The sequence below is a fragment of the Peromyscus eremicus genome, chromosome 4 (genome assembly GCF_949786415.1).
Source record: "Peromyscus eremicus chromosome 4, PerEre_H2_v1, whole genome shotgun sequence".
NCBI classification, from domain to species: Eukaryota; Metazoa; Chordata; class Mammalia; order Rodentia; family Cricetidae; genus Peromyscus; species Peromyscus eremicus.
The window spans coordinates 3746192-3767847 of NC_081419.1; the positions used below are offsets into that span (position 1 = coordinate 3746192).

General features: G+C 51.2%; 1 protein-coding gene and 1 non-coding gene across 3 annotated transcripts; both read left to right on the forward strand.

Moving 5' to 3' along the window:
* Positions 1–3356: 3356 nt before the first annotated feature.
* On the forward strand, positions 3357–3551 carry LOC131910204 (U2 spliceosomal RNA). Its single transcript, XR_009379058.1, has one exon. It is a non-coding gene; the product is annotated as a U2 spliceosomal RNA (small nuclear RNA).
* Positions 3552–7823: 4272 nt separating this feature from the next.
* On the forward strand, positions 7824–21319 carry Slc27a4 (solute carrier family 27 member 4). Of its 2 annotated transcripts, none has more exons than XM_059259937.1 (13): positions 7824–8008; positions 9414–9580; positions 11201–11595; positions 13078–13236; positions 14874–14943; positions 15048–15139; positions 15963–16072; positions 16389–16598; positions 16772–16898; positions 17542–17679; positions 17842–18006; positions 18075–18221; positions 20444–21319. In XM_059259937.1, exons 2-13 carry the CDS (start codon positions 9420–9422, stop codon positions 20599–20601), a joined length of 1932 nt encoding a protein of 643 aa, XP_059115920.1. In that variant the 5' UTR covers positions 7824–8008; positions 9414–9419; the 3' UTR covers positions 20602–21319. The 2 variants fall into 2 exon arrangements, with proteins under 2 accessions (XP_059115920.1, XP_059115921.1); XM_059259938.1 differs by lacking the exon at positions 7824–8008 and adding an exon at positions 9127–9292.
* The last annotated feature ends 337 nt before the right edge of the window (positions 21320–21656 follow it).

Genomic DNA, 21656 nt, shown 5'->3' on the forward strand with positions numbered 1-21656 from the left:
AGGATAAAGTTGTTTCTGCCTCCCCCTGATAAAAACCAACAAAGTGAACCAGTGAGATGGCTCAGCAGTAAAGGCACTTGCCACCAAGCCTGACAACCTGATTTTAATCCCCAGGACCCAAGTGGTGGAGTAAGAATGGTCTCCCACAAGTTGTCTACCAATGTCTACAATGCATGTGTCCATATACATATACATATATCTATATACTCATACACAATGAAATTTTAAAACTGGAAGAGAATTGCTGCAAGCCGCAGGAAAATGTAATGGAATTCAGCTACTGTCACAAAAGCTACTACTTGGAAGAGTCCGGCTAGTTCAGTTGGTACAGCATGAGACTCTTAATCTCAGGGTCATGGGTTCATGCCCCATGTTGGGCACCAGGTCTTGAATATTATTAAAGGCCTGACTTAATAATCTTCTTCCCAGGGGCCCAGAAGAGAAGCTAGCAATGGCACAAGTTATTTTCGGGAAAAGAATCTAAGAACACCGAGCTCTTGGTCCATCTACTTTATTCCTGGGGATAAAATCCTATCTACGCAGCTTCAGTTCTGTTCTCATGCCTAGCTCCTTTCTTGCCTGATTTCTCTCTACATTTATCTGCTGTCCCTTTTAAGTTCTGTCTTAATTCTCTCATCTTAGTTCTGCCCCATCTTGGTCTTTCTCATCTTGTTCTTCCCCATCTGGATCTTCCTCATTTTCCATCTCATTCTTCTAGTTCTCCATCTAGTTCTCCAGTCAAAATCCTCCCTCAGTCTGAGGTTTACAGTTATATACCCATGTAACAGCAGTGCTCTCGTTAAAGCAAGGTCACCAGGATTGAATTCTTACAGGGTCATAAAGGCAGACAAGAGTTTTCCTCAGGCAGTGACCACCAGGCTTTCTTTTACAACCCAAAAGGGGAGTTGTAAAGGAGGAGGTCAACTGAGAGCTGAAATCGGTTAATATCTATAATGTTAGTATAAATACCACTAAGGCTGTGTAAGAAAGGAGGGTCTGAGCTTAATTTGCCTTAATTCGGGAGATCATTTGGCCTTAGATGCTTGATAGGTATTTCAGATAAAATACACTGTTAGGAGTTCTTGGAAGCACACAGCATACAAGGAAATCGTTGCAGGAATCGGCATATATAGCTAAAATATCACCAAGACTTCTTAAGCCATGACTTGACCTTTAGAACAGTCCTTGACCTTTCCAAGTAGTAGCTTGTATGATAGCTGAATTCCATTACATTTTTCTGCGGCTTGCAGCAGAAAATAGAACAGGGCCCATTAGACAATTCACAAATGTAAAAGCACTTACTACCAAGCCTGAAGACCTGAGTTCCTTCCCCAAGACCCACATAGTGGAAGGTGACCACCAGCTTCTTCAAGTTGCCCTCTGATCACCATGTATGTACCATGGTGTGCATGCACATACATGTACAAAATAAATATTACGTGAAAAATCTTTTATTAAAAATGATGGGCTGAGCCGGGCAGTGGTGGCGCACGCCTTTAATCCCAGCACTCGGGAGGCAGAGTCAGGAGGATCTCTGTGAGTTCGAGGCCAGCCTGGACTACCAAGTGAGTTCCAGGAAAGGCGCAAAGCTACACAGAGAAACCCTGTCTCAAAAAACCAAAAAAAAAAAAAAAAGATGGGCTGGAGAGATGGCTCAGCGGTTAAGAACACGTGTTGCTCTTACAGAGGTCCTGAGTTTAATTTCTAGCACCCACATGGTGGTTCATAACCACCTACAACTCTAGTTCTGTGATCTGTTGCTCTCTTCTGATCTCTGTGGGTCCCACGAACAATGCAGTGTCGGGGACATAGCTCAGTGTAGAGCAATTGTCTAACCTGCACAAGGCTCTGGGTTTGATCTTCAACACCACAGGTACACTCATAACCCCATAGGTAGCATCGATACTGTCTGTGCTTGAGCACCCTGGCTCCAGAGGCAGCCCTTGCCCCACCAGTGACCTGCTCTGCTTCCTTCAGCAGTCTCACCTTCTACAAGCCTGTTTCCCATCTGTAAAATAGGTTTGGAACACCTAATGCACACGAGAGGGAGGCTCAGTAAGATGGTGCATGGCGGTATGTGTTACATCCACGAGCACTTAGGAAATGGAAGTTATCATTGGCTGGGAAGGTCTACAGTGAGCTCTGAAATCACCACAGACAACGTTAAGTAGAAGAATTGCCACAGCTCACAGCTTCTCTGGCCAAAGGAACAGAATGTATATGGTAAACATCTGGGTGTGGCTGGAAAACACCAATGAGCCAAGTCCTGGGAGTCCACAGAGCTGGTTGGTTAGCTGCTTTCAATGCTGGCGTTAGCTCCCATGCAGCTGTTACAGACAAGCCACTATATGGCAGGGCCAAAGCCAAGGGAGCTGAGCCTGGAGCGACTTCATAGAACAGGGGCTTTCCCTCCCTCCCAGAGATAAAATACTCTTGACAACAGCAATGCAAGGGAGAAATGCTTCATCTTAGCTCACAGTTTCAGCCCATCCTGGTGGGAAGGTAAAAACAGCAGGAGTTTAGAAAGGCATCTGGGAGTGGGGCAGTGGTGGTGCACACCTTTAATCCCAGCCCTTGGGAGGCAGAGCCAGGCTGAGCTCGGCCAGCTTGTGTAGCAGGCTTTCTTTTGGGCCACCAACCAGCTCCCAAATCGTGATACAGAGACTTAGTAGTTACGAATGCTCGGCCTCATCTTAACTCTTATTTTCACCTGTTTCTCTTTATTTACATTTTGCCTCTGGGCTTTTGACCTTGCTTTCTTTCCGTTTGTCCTGCTTTCACTGCTTCTCCTGGCTGGCTGGAGAGAGCCTGGCTTCTGGCCCCAGTATGTCCCTCTCTTTCTCCCCCGTTCTCTTCTCCTTCTCTCTGGAGCCTAGATTCCTCCTGCTACTTATTCTCTCTGCCTACCAGCCCTGCCTGTCCCTCTCCTGCCTAAGTAGTGGCCGTTCAGCTTTTTATTAGACCAATCAGGTGGCTTAGGCAGGCAAGGTGAAATAGCAACACATCTTTACATCATTAAATAAAGGCAGCACAAACAAATGTAACACATCTTCACATAGTTAAATATTCAACAGCAAGCCTGGTCTACAAAGTGAGTTCCTGGACAGCCGGGCTATACAGAGAAACTTTTGTCTCAAACAAACAAACAAAAAACAGAAAAGAAAAGAAAGGCAATTGGGGGCTGGAGAGATGGTTTAATGGTTAAGAGCACTTGTTGCTCTTGCAAAGGACCCTGGTTCAATTCCCAGCACCCACATGGTGCCTCACAACCATCCATACTCCAGTGCCAGGGGATCCAATGCCCTTTTCTAACCTGGTGCTCACTTCTGACCTCCACAGGCACCCACATGCAGGCAAAACATTCATACATACAAAATTAAGATCAAGTATAGCATCTATCCTTATCAGTTTAATGCCTAATAGATACATCCTCTATCCAAGGACAATACATTAAGTGGGTTTTTGAAGCTAGGATTTGGAATGAGAGCTTGTTTCACCCATTCCATAGATTGACCTGGTGTTGCAGGAGCTCTAAGAATGGTGGGGGAAAAATCCAAACTTTTTGTTGGTTTTTGTTGTTATTGTTCAAGACAGGGTTTCTCTGTGTAGCCGTGGCTGTCCTGGAACTTGATCTGCAGACCAGGGTGGCCTCAAACTCAGAGATTTGTCTACCTCTGCCTCTCGAGCTCTGGGATTAAAGACTGTGCCACCACTGCCCAGCTTTCATTTGTTTGTTTGGGTTTTTTTTTTTATTTTTTAAACAAAATTCTAAAAGCAGTTGGTCATTTCCTATGCACAACCAGGAAACAGGGACAAAGAACGCATGCCAGCACTCAGCTAGCTCTTTTTGTTAGTTTTGTTTTTGAGACAGGTTCTCACCATGTAGCCTTGGCTAGCCTGAAACTCACTATGTAGGTCATAGAACGCATAGAGATGTGCCTGCCTCTGCCTCCTGAGTGCTGGGATTAAAGGCGTGCGCCACCATGCCTGGCTAGTTTTCTTCATTTTATGCCACCCAGAGTCTTCTGCCCAGGGTCCCCCACAGGCGTGTCCACAGGCCCATCTCCCAGGTGACTCTAGACTGTCAAGTTGACAAAACCATCACATGACAGTGTCAGAGTTGAGGCCAGCTGAGGCTCTTCTATATGCCAGCCTCACTTGAGAAGACCACTATGTCACCTTGAATTCTTAACCAGCCACAGGAGAGATTTATTTATTTATTTATTTATTTTATTTATTTATTTTTTTTAATTTTTTTTAATTTTATGTACATTGGTGTTTTGCTTGCATGTGTGTCTGTATGAGAATGTCAGATTCCCTGGAATTGGAGTTACAGACAGTTGTGAGCTGCCATGTGGGTGCTGGGAATTGAACCCGGGTCCTCTAGAAGAGCAGCCAGTACTGTTAACTGCTGAGCCACCTCTCCAGCTCTGAGATTTATTTTTTAATTATTTATTTTTATTTTATGTGCTTTGGTACTTTGCCTATAAGTATGTCTGTGTGAGAGTGTTCGGTCTCCCGGAACTGAAGTTACAGGTAGTTGTGAGGCACCATGTGGGTGCTGGGAATTGAACCTGGGTCCTCTGGAAGAGCAGTCAGTGCTCTTAACCATGGAGCCATCTCTCCAGCCCCTCCACTCCCCCAGGAGGGATTTCTATTCAACAGGTGCAGATAGGCTCTGGACTCTGGAAGAGTGGTTTGGCAAAGCCTGGCAGCTGAAGCCAGGGATAGCATCCTAGCTGCACTTGACCGGAAGGCAAAGATGGCAGCCCAAGGAGAGTGCTAGGGCAGATGAAATGGCAGAATGCCGGGAGCGGCAGCCTGCTCCTTATTTATCTTCATCTCTCCTCTCTGTGTCCAACCACACCGAGCAGCTCGGAGGCTCCTCTGTGCTTGTCTGTGGACCTCAGGTCTAGCCCAGTGTTCTGTGGGATACTGCCTTAATTTGACCACTGTGACAAGTCTGGTTAGAGGCCAGCAGGTGGTTCTTCAGCAGTCCCCTCCCTCAAACTCACTTGCTCCCTTATAGATGACCTCAACAGTCAATCTACAAAGTATCATATTTACACCCATGGCTCCCGGTTTCCATGACCTTTCTCATTCAACAAGCATCTGTTATATTACTTGCTTATCCCTTTGCATGCAACCAGTTATGATCTTTCTGCCCAGAGTTTTTTATTTGATACAAAGTCTCGCTATGTTATATGGCCTAGACTCACCTAGTTCTTCTTTTTTTTTTTTTTTTTTGAAAAAAAATTTTTTCTATTTATATGTGTATGTATATGCATGTTTGCAAGAGGCTAAAAGCAGACTTCAGATCCCCTGGAGCTAGAGTTATAGGCCATCATGACCTGCTGAATGTGGGTGCTGGGAACCAAACTTGGGTCCTCTGGAAAGCAACAAGTGTTTCTTATTGCTGAGTCAACTTCCCAGGCCCCTGGTTTTTGGTTGTTTGGTTGACTTGGAGACAGGGTCTCTCTGTTGTTCTGGAATTCACAGAGACCTGCTTGCCTCTGGATCTTGAGTGTGGAAATGAAAAAGTATGTGTGTGCCATTGGGTGGTGGGTAAAAAAAAAAAAAAAGTGTGTCCTAATGCCCTGCTTGGTTTTTGTTTGTTTGTTTGTTTTTTGGTTGATTGGTTGAGTTTTTGGTGCTGGGCCTTGGGCAAGCTAGGTAAGGTCTTCCACTAAGTTATATGTCCAGCCCTAGTCTGATACTCTATGTACTTCAGCAGGATGACTTCAAACACCGGGAGCCATCATGTCTCCTAGAATTTGATTTATGTGCTCTCTGTGGTAGGTCAGAAAGCCTATAAACTATAATAATAAATATGTCAGCACTGCTTCAAATGTGCCCCGTGAATCTGCATACCAATGCTCTGAGCCCTAGAAACACACACACACACACACACACACACACACACACACACACACACTGTTGTTTTGATACAGAGTCTCCCAGTGTAGCCTTGGTTGGCCTCAAAGTCACAAAGATCCTTTACCTCCTAAGTGCTGCAATTAAAGGTATGTTCCACCATGCCTATTTGGGTGTGGGTGTGTGTTTTTCGTCTGTTTTTTAAAATAATTTCTTATTTTTATTTTATGTGTGTCGTGTTTTGCCTGTGTGTATGTCTGTGTGAGGGTTTCAGATCCCATGGAACTGTACTTATAGATAGTTGTGAGCTGCTTCATGGGTGCTGGGAATTGAACCCAGGTTCTCTGGAAGAGCAGTCAGTGCTCTTAACCATGGAGTGATCTTTCCAGCCCCTTGTTTGTTTTTGAGACAGGGTTTCTCTGTGTAGCCCTGGTTATCCTGGAACTCACTATGTAGACCAAGCTGTCCTCTAACTCAGAGATCATCCTGCCTCTGCCTCTTGAGTGCCTGGGGTTAAAGGTATGTGCCACCAATGCCTGACCCCTAAAACCCACTTTTAACAATAAGAAGGAGCTGAGATTTGGAACTTTCTGCTGAGAATGTGAATTCAGCCTGTTGATCTGAAATGCCCATGCCTATGAACATGGGTAGCCACAGCCTTCTGTTACAGCCCCAGAGAGAGATGTCACTTTAACTTACTATCCAGGCCCGCCGAAGGATGAACTCCTGAGCAAACAGGTCCAAATCATCATCATACCAAATATTTATCTGTAATCCCTATAAACAGACATTGAAACTGCCCCTGCCCCCTTTAAGAACTTTATTGGGCCAAGTCATTGAAGGAGCTACTTACGGGCAAGTAGCAGTACTGGAGGAGGAAGATGCCTAGTCACACCTTTCCAGAGGCTCTGAACCCTTGCCCACAGCTAGGCACGGGGCAAAGCCCTAGGTTTACAAGGGAACCAAAGTCCTGGAGTGTTTTATCAGTCAGAGGTTAAAGTTAATTATGGGCTTTGAATCCATGCCTTCAAGGAGATCCTCTGCAGCCACCACGTCTGGCTCTTCCATTCTTTACGACCCTTGCAAAGGTGCTTGAAACTGTAAAAGTGCTGAGGGAGCAGTCATACTCCACAGCGGTGAACGACCACTCTGGGCTGGGCTAGAAGCCCAGTGTCCTGTATATTCTGCCAGAGTCCACAATGTGGGTTTGTGCGGGCTCACCTCTGCCAGAATCCAGCCTTTTCTTTCAGTGAGCGGTGTTGAGTATTTGTTAAATTCTATTTCAAGACAAGTATGGTCGCTCATGCCTGTAATCCCAGGGCTGAATTAGATCAGCTGTAGCAAGTTCCAGCAGAGTGTGACTACAGAGACCCTGTTTCGAAAAATAAACAGGACTGGCAAGGTAACTCAGGGAAGGTGCTTGTCCCCATGCCTGGGAGCTATGCCTAATTTGATTTCTGGAGCCCACGTGGTGTAAGAACAGAACAAACTCCCTCAAGTTGTCCTCCGACACACAAGGGCTTTGGCACATGCATCCATACACACACAAATAAGCAAACAGCTGTTTAAAAAAAAAAGTAATAAATAAATTCTTCTTGGGCCTCATCTCTGACTCCGGATTCTCGAATGGCCATGTGGGCAGGTAGGTATATTCTCCCTGGGTCCTCTGGTCCAGGAAATTGCAGATCTGCACACTCCCTGACCAGGGCATCCTGAAGCAGCCTGGCCTAGCAAGGCTACTCGGACTACAATTCCTAGCATGCCGCGCAGCCTACCACTCCCAGAGGGCCGCGGGGCAGCGGAGGCAGTGGCGCGCGCAGGACTGGCGGGGCTGGGCGGTGTCGGGCGCTCTGGGTCTGGGTTTGCGCTGAGCCGCACGAGCTCAGAGGCTCGCCCTCTGCGGGGACGGGGCGGAAGGCGGTGCTGCGGGCCGGCACAGCCGGTGCGGGTGCGGGAGGTGGGCGGGGGTGGAGTGCGGCGGAGGTACAGACCCTACGAGGGCGCGGAGAGTGCCAGGCGTGCTGAGGCTCGGCTGTGTGCGCCCCGGGGCGGCCGATGCCCCCAGCGCTCCGCACTCCGCTGCCGCAACCGGGCCGCATCCTGACCGGGCGCCGCGCCGCGCAGCCGCAGCCGGGTGAGCCAAGGCGGGGACGGCGGCTTTCTGAGCGGGGGAACGTGCCAGGCTGAGCAGGGGGAGACGGCGGCACCGGCCGGGGCTGAGGGGCGCGCCCTCCTTCTCTGTCTCCCAGCCCTGCCCTCTGATGTCCTGGCTATCTAGGGGCAGGTCGGTTCGCGGCACCCCCTCCTGTCCTGTCTCCTGTCTCAGCGGACTTAGACCGGCTGGTAGCCTCTTTTCTGAGGGACTCCGGCAGGTCAGATCCTGCAGTAGTCTTCCACCCCTAGCTTAATGCTTTTCTCCAGAAGATGGTCTCTCTCATAAGGGGCTCCCTGTGGTCCAGGCCATGGTCTTCCGCCTAGCTTGTAGATATTCAAGCTACTTCATATCTTTGACCTTCTGCTCTTCCCAAGAAAAGGAAAACCCTAAGAAAAGCAATCCATTAGCTGTCCTCTTGACCAAGTCCATAAAGAAGCAGGAATAGTGCCTGGCCTTAATCTCTGCCCAGTGCGTCCACACAGCCTTTCCCCTTCCCCCAACCCTAGTCCCCAAAGATTCATTTGAGTGGCTTGCTGAGTGTGTGGGTGTAGGTGAGTACTGTGCTTTCCAACAGCCATCTCCTTCCACCCTGTCCTGGAGCTGTCACCTCTCAGGCCCCTCCAGCCTCTAACCCATTTGCTGGCTCGCCCTCTATGGACCAGTAGAGGCACAACGCTTGAGTCCGTGGGCAGAGACTGTGCAGGGCTCCCTTCCCAGGAAACTGCCCTTTTGGGTGTTGTCATCTCCAGAACCTCCTGGAGTCCCTGGGAGAGGAGTCAAGCCAGAGGCACTCATATCAGTGACCACCTCCTAGCCATCTTGGTTAGGGTATTTGAATATAGGGGAGGGGATTGTCCTATTTGAAGTTTTCCCAATCCAGTGCATAGAGCAGAGTGCTGTGGCCTGACGTAGGAAAGGGGCTAGCCCAAGGTCACTTGGCAAGGTGGCCAGAGATAGAACTAGAAGCTAGACCATCCTCTTGCTTCTTAACCCTGGAGCTGTTTGGGGTTTTTTGTTTGTTTGTTTGCTTGTTTTTTGAGACAGAGTTTCTCTGTGTAACAGCTCCCCTGGCTGTCCTGGAATTCTCTCTGTAGACCAGGCTGGCCTCAAACTCACAGAGATCTGCCTGCTTCTGTCTTCCAAGTGCTGGGATTAAATGCATGTGCCACCACTGCCCGGCTAACCTGGAACTTTTCACCTCAATCCCTTCAGCTTGGCATGGAACCAAAGCCTTGAACCTTATTCTAAGCCACTCCTTTTGAGGTGACTAAGCAGTCCCCAGAGGTTGACCCTTTGGGATCATACTGAAGTGGCTGCTGGGTGAAGAGGTGGAGGCCCCTAAAGAAATAGTCATTTGAGTCCCCTAACCACCTTGTACCTGCAGGTCACAATGCTGCTTGGGGCATCTCTGGTGGGGGCACTACTGTTCTCCAAGCTGGTGCTGAAACTGCCCTGGACCCAGGTGGGATTCTCCCTGTTGCTCCTGTACTTGGGGTCTGGCGGCTGGCGCTTCGTCCGGGTCTTCATCAAGACCATCAGGCGAGATGTCTTGTGAGTACCCTATCTAGCCTTTCTTGGGGTCTTAACTGTGCTGGGCTTTACCAGCCATTATCCCCGCTAGCACAGGACAGCTGGTCACAAAGGAACAGCTTCTTCATGTCCTTCTCCTAGCAGTCAGACCTGGTACTTGGAACTCCAAGGTCAAAGTCTCCCAAGGAATCACCTAAACTTGAGACTCCCTGACCTGGGGCAGGCTTTGGAAGCTGGGCTGGGGCATACATCAGGGCAGGTTTGTTGAAGAGGTGTCTGTGAGGGGTCCTCCACTGGTTTATAGCCAAGTGAAGAAGATCCCAATGGAAAAGGACCTTTCCTCAGGTTAGCACAGCTTGAGAGAGCCCAGGGCAACCCTGATGTTAGCACAGGCCCTGAGTTAGGTATCTGGGAGAAATCGATGCCAGCTCTAAAGCCAGGTGCAAGGCTGGCTCTGAGGCCCAGAGAGGAAGAAGGCAGACTCCATCTGCCAGGCTCAGACTAATCAGGAGGTAAGAAAGGAATGAAGTAACTCCCTAAGCGGGCAGTGCCATGCTGCAGAGACTGGCAGTCTTGCTCACTCCTGTGTTCCAGTACCCAGGACAGGGCCCTCGCTTAGAGCAGGTAGCTCAGTGTCTGTCAGTCTGGGCTGACTATAAATGAGCTATCAGGTGGCCCCACAGGAGCTTTGGGAGCATGGGATGGGGACGAGAGGGTCTCAGGCAAGGAACTTAGGCCAGGAATCCAGGAGGTCTCCTGGAGGGAATGGACTGTGCTTGGAAGGTGCTGCGCAGGTGGCAGAGGGAGGACCGTGCACAGCCAGAGGACCCGATGCTGGCAGACATAGAAGCAGAGGTTGGGGGGTGGGTCGTGAATGTGGTGCCCCAAGCACTGGACCTTCCCTGTGCCCAGCGTGACAAGGGAGTAAATATGACAGACACCTGTCTCTGCATACAGGGAGAAAGACTCATCCCTGATGGCCTGTGGTGGTGAGGGACAAGGGGGGCTCCAGATCAGGAGTCCAGACTATGGGCCTGGGCCCTAGAGGGCTTCCGGAAGAACAGCAGACTTAGAGTAAGAACGGAGTTCCATCCAGACAGCCTCCAAAAGCTCCACAGAGAAAAACCCTGTCTCAAAAACCAAAAATAAAGGGAGAGAGTGGAACTCTGGAGCTGGACATGGTGATGCACGCCTTTAATCCCAGCACTTGAGAGGTGGAGGCAGGTGTGTCTCTGTAAGTTCAAGGCCAGCCTGCTATCACAGCAAGTTCCAGGGCAGCCAGGGCTACATAATAGATACTGGCTCAAAAACCAAACAAAAGAGTGGAACTCTGGCGTTGAACCCCGGAGAGACTTGACTTTAGATTGTCTGCTCAGTTACATTTGAACTCTGAGCAGCTGTGGAACCGTGAAAGCCTGGGTTTCTTTTTCCTTCTCCTGCCTCAGGGGAGAGGAACTATAGGATCTCTTAGTGCTGCTGTGCGGCCTCGGTGAGGTGTGTAGACAGTGTAGAGCGCCCAGGAGGAGCTGACAGTTGAGAGGGTTGGAGAGCTGGTTCCTGAGACCCTTAGGAGAGCAGCCTGGGCTGGGCTGTCTGGAGCCCGCCTGGCTTAGCACTCATGGCTTCCTTGCTCCTGCACAGTGGCGGCCTGGTGCTCCTGAAGGTGAAGACAAAGGTACGACGCTGCCTTCGGGAGCGGAAGACAGTGCCCTTGTTGTTTGCCTCAGTGGTGCGGCGCCACCCCGACAAGACAGCCCTGATCTTCGAGGGTACAGACACTCACTGGACCTTCCGCCAGCTGGATGACTACTCCAATAGTGTGGCCAACTTCTTGCAGGCCCGGGGCCTGGCCTCGGGCAATGTAGTTGCTCTTTTTATGGAGAACCGGAATGAGTTTGTGGGTTTGTGGTTGGGCATGGCCAAGCTGGGCGTGGAGGCGGCTCTCATCAACACCAACCTTAGACGCGATGCCCTGCGACACTGTCTTGACACCTCAAAGGCACGAGCCCTTATCTTTGGCAGCGAGATGGCCTCAGGTGAGCTCTAAGTGGGAGACCCGTGGGACCATATGTAGATAACAGCTCCATTCTAGCCTTGTGGGAGGCTACATGAGTCTCTGGGCATCAGAGCTTCTGGACCCTGCCAGAGGTGCTGGTGAGCCTGTATGAACAGCAGCAGATTCCCTAAACCTCATTTTCCATACTTGCAACACCACAACTCTCAAGAAGGTTCCTGCTTTGAAGTACCGGCAAAGTGGCCAGTGCTGGCTGGTCCTCAGGTAGGTTAGGCCTCATCTGCTTCAGCTCTCCAAGGGGAACAGGAAGCCAGGCCCTACTGTCCTCTCAGACCTGAGTTTTATTTATTGCCGAATGTGCTGAGCACGGTGCCTTGCCCAGCCTGATCTTCACTTATCAAGAGAGAGCGATTGTTATCTTGGTTCCTGGATGATGAGACTGATTCAGAGGGAAGTGGGGCGTTCACCCAGAGTCACATGGTTACACAGCAGGACTGGGATTTGATCTTGGGCTGGACCACGGCCTCCCTGTTCTTTCTGCCCGATCTGCTGTGGTCATGGGGTAGTAGGAACAGTATTAAGGTGCTCTAAATGGAGAAGGAGGCACATAGCAGGGAGAGGTGAGGTTTGGGTGAGTCAAAGGGAAGCCAGAAAGACTGAGGACATAGCTCTTTCCTAGCATATGCGAGGCCCTGGGTTCCGTTCCTAGCACTGAAGAAAGAATTGAAAGCTAGAGAAAGCAGAACCAGTGGGCCGGGATCGTCTTATGCCTAGGGTGAACGGAGTCTGTGCGGCTCCAGGAGGCCTGAGGAAAGGGTTCCTGGGAATGGGAGCCACGACCTCCTCTTGTCCTCTAATTAGTCTCCCACAGAGAGCCATAGTAGAGTAGTAAAAGCTTGGTGGGAGATAGAGCCATCACTTCTATCCTTAGCACTCACTTTCCTCATCTGTAAAATGGGCTGATGGTAGCTGGCATGATGGTGTATACTAACAATCCCAGCATTAGGAGGCTGAAGCTGGAGGATTGGATTACATAGCAATATCAGGCCAGATACATAGCTACATTTAAAGATTTATTTTATTTATTTTTAAGGTTTATTTATTACATATACAGTCTGCATATGTTCCTGAACGACAAAAGAGGGCACCAGATCTCATTGTAGATGGTTGTGAGCCACCATGTGGTTGCTGGGAATTGAACTCAGGACCTCTGGGTGAGCTGTCAGTGCTCTTAACCTCTGAGCCATCTCTCCAGCCCACACAGCTACATTTTTAAAAAGCAGAATCAGAGAGAAGGCAGGGAGGTGGGGAATTGATGTTGGTAGCTCTGTGAGAACAGGAGCTATGGGTAAGGCATCGTGTCCTGGCAGTAGTGAATGTGTTTGACCCATTTCTCCACACCAGCCAGTCTTCCCTGACAGCATGCTTGAACATGGCATGACAAAGGTCCTGGGAACACGGGACTCTCTGGCCTGCTTGCTGACCTGCACTGTCTCCTCTTCAGCTGTCTCTGAGATCCATGCTAGCCTGGACCCCTCCCTCAGCCTCTTCTGCTCTGGTTCCTGGGAGCCCAGCACAGTGCCCGCCAACACAGAGCATCTGGACCCTCTACTAGAAGATACCCCGAAGCACCTGCCCAGTCACCCTGACAAGGGCTTTACAGGTGGGCCTCTCACCACCCAGGAGGGCTCTAGAAAGAGCCAAGGCAGCACCAGAAGTAGGAGGGACTCTCTGGGGTTACTGGTAAGGTGACATTGTTGGGTTTGTGGAGCATCCCACGGGAATGATGTGTAGGACTAGGTGTACCCTGCAACTTGCTTTGAGTCTTAGCCAGGAGTTGAAGTGGAGAGGAGGGTGAGTGTGAGAGTGTTGGCATATCCTTCCAGCTTTGAGTGTAGGCTCTGCCAGGTCCCGGCCCTGCACTAAGTGCCTTTGCCCCCTCCTCCAGGAAACCTCCCTGGAGGCCTCCTCTGTACGGGTGCCTGTCCACCCTTCAGCTGCCGCTGTTTTCACTCTTCCCTGAAGTCTCAGAGCCTGCTTTATTGCCTGTGGCTCAGAGCTTGGGCTGTTGAGCCCCGTCTGAGTTCTGTTCTGGCTCTCCTACTTCCGTGTGTGACGTGCCCTCTGAGCCTCCGCTCCCACGGCAATAAAGTGGGGGTAGTAGCAATGTACTTTGTGGGTTGGTGTGAAAGGTCACCCCTGAGGCTAGGGTGTTGGAGGAAAGGCTTGGGGATTTGTCATTGCCTGTGTTGAGCTTCTCCTAGCTCTTATTTCTTCAATGCTTTCAGAAGCTGCTTGAGGGCAGGGACCATGGCTGCTTCACCCTGATCCCCTCATACTGCCCAAGGCTGGCACACGCAGGTGCCACACCGACTGAGGTGGTTGCTGTCAGTATCATCCAGTGGAGTTTCTCAGAGAAACACACACACACACACACACACACACACACACACGCACGCACGCACGCACGCACGCACCCTTTGAGTGGAGTTCTTGACCTCCAAAGAAATACAAATGCACACATACACGTGTACACACCTCTGATAGGGCTTCGCCTTGTGACAGCGCCCCCATGGGTGAGGAAAGTAGACATCAGTGATGCAAAGTGGCCATAATACCCGCTCCCTTATTTTATTACTTTTTCCTGTTTTTTTGCGACAGGGTCTCTCCACATAGCCCTGGCTATCCTGAAACTCAGTATGTAGACCATGTTGACCTTGAACTCACAGACATTTGAGTGCTGGGATTAAAAGCCACCGTGCCCAGCCTTTGTTTCTTAGCTTTTGAGACAGTTTCTGTCTGTGTAGTTTCACTGTCCTTTAGCTCGCTGTGTCTCAGACTCGCAGAGATCCTCCTGCCTCTGCCTCCAGAGTGCTAGATTAAAGTTGTGCATCACCACTGCCAGCTAGTACTCCTTAGGCAGCTAAGCCTTGAGGCAGGCGTCCCCTGCTTCCAGAAAGAGGGGATGTCCCACATGGCACTACGACCTTTGCTCCTGTGAGCCTAGCCAGGTGGTACTGCCAGGTTTCATCAGTCCTTGCTCTCGTCATCGGTCCTGTGCGTGGTGTTGAGGTGTCTTGTCTTCATCAGACTGTCCCACTCAGCTGGGACCTCAAGGGGCCAGCTCTGTGTTCATCTCAGCCTGGCTCAGCGGGAGACCTGGGAGGGACAGATGCTGTTGAGGTCATCAGTAGGTCTCGGGAAGAAGGGTAGGAAGAGGTGCTGATGGGCATGCGCCCCCCATCTCCCTGCGCTGTCCTTTACTGGCCTCACAGTGAACTGCATGTCTGTTCCCTTCAGATAAGCTCTTCTATGTCTACACGTCGGGCACCACAGGGCTACCCAAAGCTGCCATTGTGGTGCACAGCAGGTAAGGGGCAAGTGCCCGAGGGTGGAAGTGGCCTGCATGGGACTGGGGTGCTTCCTTCTGCCATTCCAGGGACCCACTGAGCTCTCGGCCCTGTACCTTTGAAGGTATTACCGTATGGCTGCCCTGGTGTACTATGGATTCCGCATGCGGCCTGACGACATTGTCTATGACTGCCTCCCCCTCTACCACTCAGCAGGTAACCCTGGGCCTGCCCCTTAGCTCTAGCACCCTGTGTCTTTAGGAGCCCTACTTTTCTACTCCTTTACAGTAGAAACATGGAAGCTCAAATCTGGGTTCAGATTCAGGCAAGGCCATTGACTCCCCCGCATTCTTCTTGTCTACTGATGGTGACACGAGACTCCTGGTGTAAGTCAGTGTCCCGAGGGGCATCGTGCCTGCTGTGTTGAGGCTGGTTTTTGCAGACATGCAGCTTTGCTGTTTATAGGGACATAAGGGAAGACAGCTTAAGTATCATTCTGACCTCCAAGATACTTCAAGGAGGGCTTGTGTTTGGAGGGGGCGGAGGATGTTGGGGACCTACCTGACACGGAGAGATGGCTTAGCGAAGGTAAGGGGGGGCAGGAAGCACAAGTGTCATACACAGGAATACCTCCTAGAGAAGACAGGCGTCAGACAGGAGAGCAGGAGTGTGTATTTAAATGGCAGCTGTGCAGACTTGGGGCAACCTAAGAAGTGTGGGCATGATTCCACAGACACTGTGGAGACATTTTAGACCAGTTAGTGTAGTAGGACAGAACAGGAGGAGGAAACTGGGGGAAAGGCCTGGGAAGAGGTAGACAGGACTGGGAGCTAGCTGTGATGGGGAACCCCTATAATCCATCACTCGGGAAGTAGAGGCAGGATGGTCAGGAGTTCAAGGCCTGTCTTCTACTCTGTGGCAAGTTTGAGGTCTGCCTGGACTATATGAGACCGTGTCTCAAAAGACGCAAGCCTGAGTGAGAGGAGGCTGTGGGGGTTGGGTCTCTAACTCCTTAACCTCCAGACCCCTCTGACTTCAGGAAACATTGTGGGGGTCGGCCAGTGCCTACTCCACGGCATGACCGTGGTGATCCGAAAGAAGTTCTCAGCCTCCCGGTTCTGGGATGATTGTATCAAGTACAACTGCACAGTGAGTGAGAAGAGACAGTCATGAGCAACCCCATCCCCTCGTCTCCCTCCTGCACCCACACACTGGGGCAGTTGAAGGGACAGTCATGAGCAACCCCATCCCCTCGTCTCCCTCCTGCACCCACACACAGGGGCATCTGAACAGCTGAGACTGTTCACAGCAGTTTCTTGGGCAGCACCTCCCTTGTTCCGATGGGAAATCGGAAGCCCAGAGAGGGAAGGGACTGTTGAGCTCCTGGTGGGGAGGGCTGGAAGGATGGGGAGGTGATATCGTGGGGCACCCTCTTGAGCATGGTCTCACACCACATCCACCCCAGATTGTACAGTACATTGGCGAGCTTTGCCGCTACCTCCTGAACCAGCCACCCCGTGAGGCTGAGTCTCAGCACAAGGTACGCATGGCCCTGGGCAATGGCCTTCGGCAGTCCATCTGGACCGACTTCTCCAACCGTTTCCACATCCCCCAAGTGGCCGAGTTCTATGGGGCCACTGAGTGCAACTGTAGCCTGGGCAACTTTGACAGCCAGGTAAGGTCCAGATTGGGGCTAATAAGGCTCCTGTGGGGATGGACCACAATAGGCCCTGGGTTTGCAGAGCGGTAAACAGAATCCCAGCATGAGAGTGGATACCAGGGTCCCTCTAGTCTCACTGTCTTATTGGGGAGTCCATGAAGCCCTGGCCCAAGTCCTGGCCTTTGCAGGTGGGGGCCTGTGGCTTCAATAGCCGCATCCTGTCCTTTGTGTACCCCATCCGGTTGGTTCGAGTCAATGAGGACACCATGGAACTGATCAGGGGACCCGATGGCGTCTGCATTCCCTGTCAACCAGGTCAGCCCCATGAGGGAATTGGGTATCCGATGGGGGAGGTCTTGATCTTGGAGGGTAATCAGCCAGTGTGGATAACTTGAAAACACAAAACCCAAACACCTGCTGTGAGCAGTGGGCTCTGTCCTGAGGCTGCACATGACTCATTTTCACTGCCATTGCGACCTTCTTCGCTCAGCATGCCGTCTGCATGTACCTGTGGTCAGTGGTGTCCGATTGTTCGGATGGCTAGTAGACCCTGTGAGCATCATTTGTTCTTTCCTGGATGGTTCATTGAACCCTCACCACTGATGGCCCAGTACACCAGAACTGCCCAGATGGGCTCCCTGCTCTCAGCCACCTCCCATCTGGGAGCTTTCTTTCCTTGTTTTGTTTTGTTTTGTTTTGTTTTGTTTTTGAGGCAGGGGTCTCTGTGTATTCCTGACTGTCCTGGAACTCACTCTGTAGACTAGGCTGGCCTCAAACTCAGAAATCTGCCACCTCTGCCTCCTGAGTGCTGGGATTAAAGGCATGTGCCACCACCATTCAGCTCAAATGGGGCATTTCTGTGGTAGGCAGCATGCATTAAGTCAGCTCAAGATGTAGGTACCTTTGTGGGAAAAGACAGGTAGAAGAGACTACATCTGACTGCCTTGCTCGTTCCTAGGCCAACCAGGCCAGCTAGTGGGTCGCATTATCCAGCAGGACCCCCTGCGCCGTTTTGATGGTTACCTCAACCAGGGTGCCAATAACAAGAAGATTGCTAATGATGTCTTCAAGAAAGGGGACCAAGCCTACCTCACTGGTGAGTCCCCTGCCACCCCTTCCAGAAGGGACAGGGAGAGATGAGGGGAGCTTCCACTGCCTCAGAGAACACATTCCTGGGCTCCCCAAAGCCCAGCCCCTGTGATAGGACACACCCTGAGACTTCAGTGATGACGTCCTGGCTCACCGTACCCCTCCCTAGGTGATGTGCTGGTGATGGATGAGCTGGGCTACCTGTACTTCCGAGACCGCACAGGGGACACTTTCCGCTGGAAAGGGGAGAATGTGTCCACCACTGAAGTGGAGGGCACACTCAGCCGCCTGCTGGACATGGCTGATGTGGCAGTGTATGGCGTGGAGGTGCCAGGTATGTGTGGGGAGGACGGTGGGTGTGCCGGGACACTGCCTGCCTCTCATGTGTCCTCCTGCTCCCAGGAACTGAGGGCCGAGCAGGAATGGCTGCTGTGGCAAGCCCCACTAGCAGCTGTGACCTGAAGAGCTTTGCACAGACCTTGGAAAAGGAGCTGCCTCTGTATGCCCGCCCCATCTTCCTGCGCTTCCTGCCTGAGCTGCACAAAACAGGTGTGCCCCTTTTCCAGCTCCTGGGTTCCAGGGCTGGGTCTTTCTGTAGTCTAAGCCCCGTGGCTGGTCTCTGACCTTGACACACAGCCTTGCCCCAGGGCTGAGACACTGACCGCCTGTATGGAAATGTGGAAACAGCCTTCAGAGAAGGTTCGGCACCCCTTAGAATGAGCACTGTTCTGTGGTTGCTGTACTGTGGTTCCATGACACTGGTCTAACTCGACTTTAGCTTCTTGGAATCTTTTAGACCCAGAGGGGGAAAATTCCAAAGGAATTCCCCAGATACGGACTGGGTTTGGTGTGGCAACACGCCCTGTAATCCTTATGCTTTGGAATGGAGGAAGGAGAATGGAGAGTTCAAGGCCAGCCTTGGCTGCAAATTACACGAGACCCTGTCTCAACAACAGCAGTAAACAAGCAGCAAGAAAGAACATGGACATCACATCAAGGCATCACAGTCTGGGGACAGAGTCCAGTGGTAGAGCTTATCTAGCATACACGAGTCCTTAGGTTTGGTTCCCAGTTCCACAGAAAAGTAGTGATAAGATAACCATAAAGCAGATAGCCAAATGGTATACCAATACATTGAAAGGAAAAGAGAACCCCAGATCTGGTTGCTTTAAGAGTAGTGTGCCTCCGGGCAGTGGTGGCGCACGCCTTTAATCCCAGCACTCGGGAGGCAGAGGCAGGCGAGTTTGAGGCCAGCCTGGACTACAGAGCGAGATCCAGAAGAGGCACCAAAACTACACAGAGAAACCCTGTCTTGAAAAAAAAAAAAAAAAAAAAAGAGTAATGGGGTAAGATAGGAGAAACCATAAAGGCAAGAAGCCTGTAGAGTCTGTAAGACCAGGAGCTGGATAGCCTAGAAACAGTAGGGAGTTAACAAAGTGTTTGAGCAGAGTGGTAACGTGTTAAGATCCATGTCCTACAGAGGTCTCCAGCTGCCGGGTGGAGAGTGGCAGAGGACTCTAGGTGTCTCAGGAGGAGTAAGAAGATGAGGGAGGGGTTGTTGGAATTGTCTCAGAGTGTCTCAGAGTGAGTTTTGGTCCCATCGTCACAAGGTAGAACAGTGACATCCTTCTATCTGTTGCTGTTGATGACGCAGGAGTTCCCTGGGTCAGGAGGGAAGTGCCAGAGACCCCTGTCTAGATGCACCCATGTTCTCCCCATTGCTCAGCCTCTCCCTGGCTGCTTACCCTCGAGTACATGGTACTGACCCCTCCCATGGGTTGTGTCACCTCCTGCCTCGATGGCAAGCTCTCTCTGCCTGTTGAGGTCTCTGCCGGGTCATGGACATCTATCCCCCATGCAGCACGGGAAACATGGGAAGGGCCAAGGCTTCAGTGACAAGGAGGGACACTGGTACCAGTCTCACAGTTTCGGTTGAGAACAGTAGCAGACATTCAGAGGCTAGCAGATACAGGGAGATGAGGTTCTGTCATAGACAGGTTCGAAGCCTGACTCCACCACTTACTAGCTCTGTGATTCTGACCCAGAAATAAGTAACAAGCCAGGCATGGTGATGCGCATCTTGTTGTTGTTGTTTTGAGATAGGGTTTCTCTGTAGTTTTGGTGCCTGTTCTGGATCTTGCTCTGTAGACCAGGCTGGCCTCAAACTCACAGAGATCCGCCTGGTTCTGCCTCCTGAGTGCTGGGATTAAAGGCGTGTGCCACCATGTCCAGCCTGATGTGCATTTTTAATCCCAGCCTGGAGAGCCAGAGACAGGGGTATCTCTTGAGTTTGGAAGACAGCCAGGGCGATGTAGGGAGACCCTATCCAAAAAGAAAGAGAGAAGAAAAAGGAAGAAGAAAGAAAACATGCATCTTAGAATATGATTGAGCACCTCCCTCAAGACCTTGAGGCATCCAGTCAGTGCACCAATAAAAGGGACCCAGATTCTGGCCTCCACTTTGCTGTCATTCAGTGATATGGGGCATATGGTGTCCCTTCTTCAGGACTCAATTTCCCTATCTACTGATTGGCCAGGGTTAGCATGGCTCTCCCTATGTCCAGTCTCCCCTCCCACCACTGTGCCAAGACTGCTTTGGAAAGCACTTCACTGTGTGATGGGTGGAACAGTCCTTGTAGACTGTAAAGAACTATGCCCTTCCTCCCACCCCTTTTCTTCTTCCCTAGCTCTGTTTCTCAGCACTTGCCATCGGGTTTCTAGGAGTTCAGACCCCTGCCTTGCACTTGCTGAATTTCCTTTCCCACTCTCTAGGGACCTTCAAGTTCCAGAAGACAGAGCTGCGGAAGGAGGGCTTTGACCCAGCTGTTGTGAGAGACCCGCTGTTCTATCTGGATGCCCGGAAGGGCTGCTACGTTGCACTGGACCAAGAGGCCTATACCCGCATCCAGGCAGGCGAGGAGAAGCTGTGATTTTTCCCTACATCCCTCTGAGGGCCAGAGGATGCTGGATTCAGAGCCCCAGCTTCTGCCTCAGAGGGTCCTGGGCAATGCCAGACCAAAGCTAGCAGGGCCCGCACCTCCGCCCCTAGGTGCTGATCCCTCCCTCCCAAACTGCCAAGTGACTCACTGCCGCCTCCCCAGCCCTCCCGAGGCTTTCTGTGAAAGTCTCTTGTCCAAGCTCTGTCTTCTGGTCCAGGCGAGGCCTCTGGGCCCCAGGCTTTTGGACAGACCCCTTTAGGGTAATGTCTCCAGTCCAACAGGGCAGGGAGTAGGAGAGGGTCACCAAGCTCCCTCCAAAAGGAAGGGAGCTTACAAATGAGACCAAGGCAAAAGCCTCCAGACTCAGGAAGCCAAGTAGCCAGAGACTGTAGTGGCCAGCCATCTGGTGTCCAGAGGATCCTGGTCCAGAGCTGCCAAAGTGTCACCCAGCCCTGCTTGCATCTCTGGGGAAAGGAGGACAGCATGTGGCCACTGGGCCCCTGTATCAAGTCGTGATCACACTCCTTGTTCCTCCAGGTTCCCTGCGTCCTTGTCTTGGGGAGGGCGGGGTGGGGGAGTTCTGTCTGTCTCTCAGATGCAGCCTTCCTGCCTGTCTGTGAGTCTGTGTTGCCTTCTCCACCTCAGCCCTAGCCTGACTGGGTGGAGCAGGCATGAGGGGAAGGCTCGGGCCAATAAACTCTGCCTCGACTCCTCTTAGTCTGACTCCTTGCCTACCCCCCACCCTCTAGCCCCTTCACTTAGTGCTTGGGATAAGGCGGTAGCTGCCACACTCCTGCCCCTTCCCAAAGACCTGCCTCCCCATAGCTCCTTAGGAGCAATTGCACCAGATCTGACAGGATGTTAAACGTGAGCTTAACTTTGTGAGAAGCATGTAGCTTTGGGCAAGTGACTGAGTCTCCTAAATAATGGGGTAATTGGGAGGATTCAGAAGCTAAGGGGAGCCATTTTGAAGTAGAGGGATACTTGGGGTCTTTGGGGGAAAAGCTCTGACCTGTTCCCATTAGCTGGGTATCTTCTCAATCATT

Bases quoted from the DNA above. Each gene is read 5' to 3' on its own strand.
- Slc27a4 (XM_059259937.1), top strand. From the start codon at position 9,420: ATGCTGCTTGGGGCATCTCTGGTGGGGGCACTACTGTTCTCCAAGCTG. The intron at 14,944-15,047 runs GTAAGGGGCAAG...GTACCTTTGAAG, and splicing joins GCCATTGTGGTGCACAGCAG to GTATTACCGTATGGCTGCCC. The intron at 15,140-15,962 runs GTAACCCTGGGC...CTCTGACTTCAG, and splicing joins CCCCCTCTACCACTCAGCAG to GAAACATTGTGGGGGTCGGC.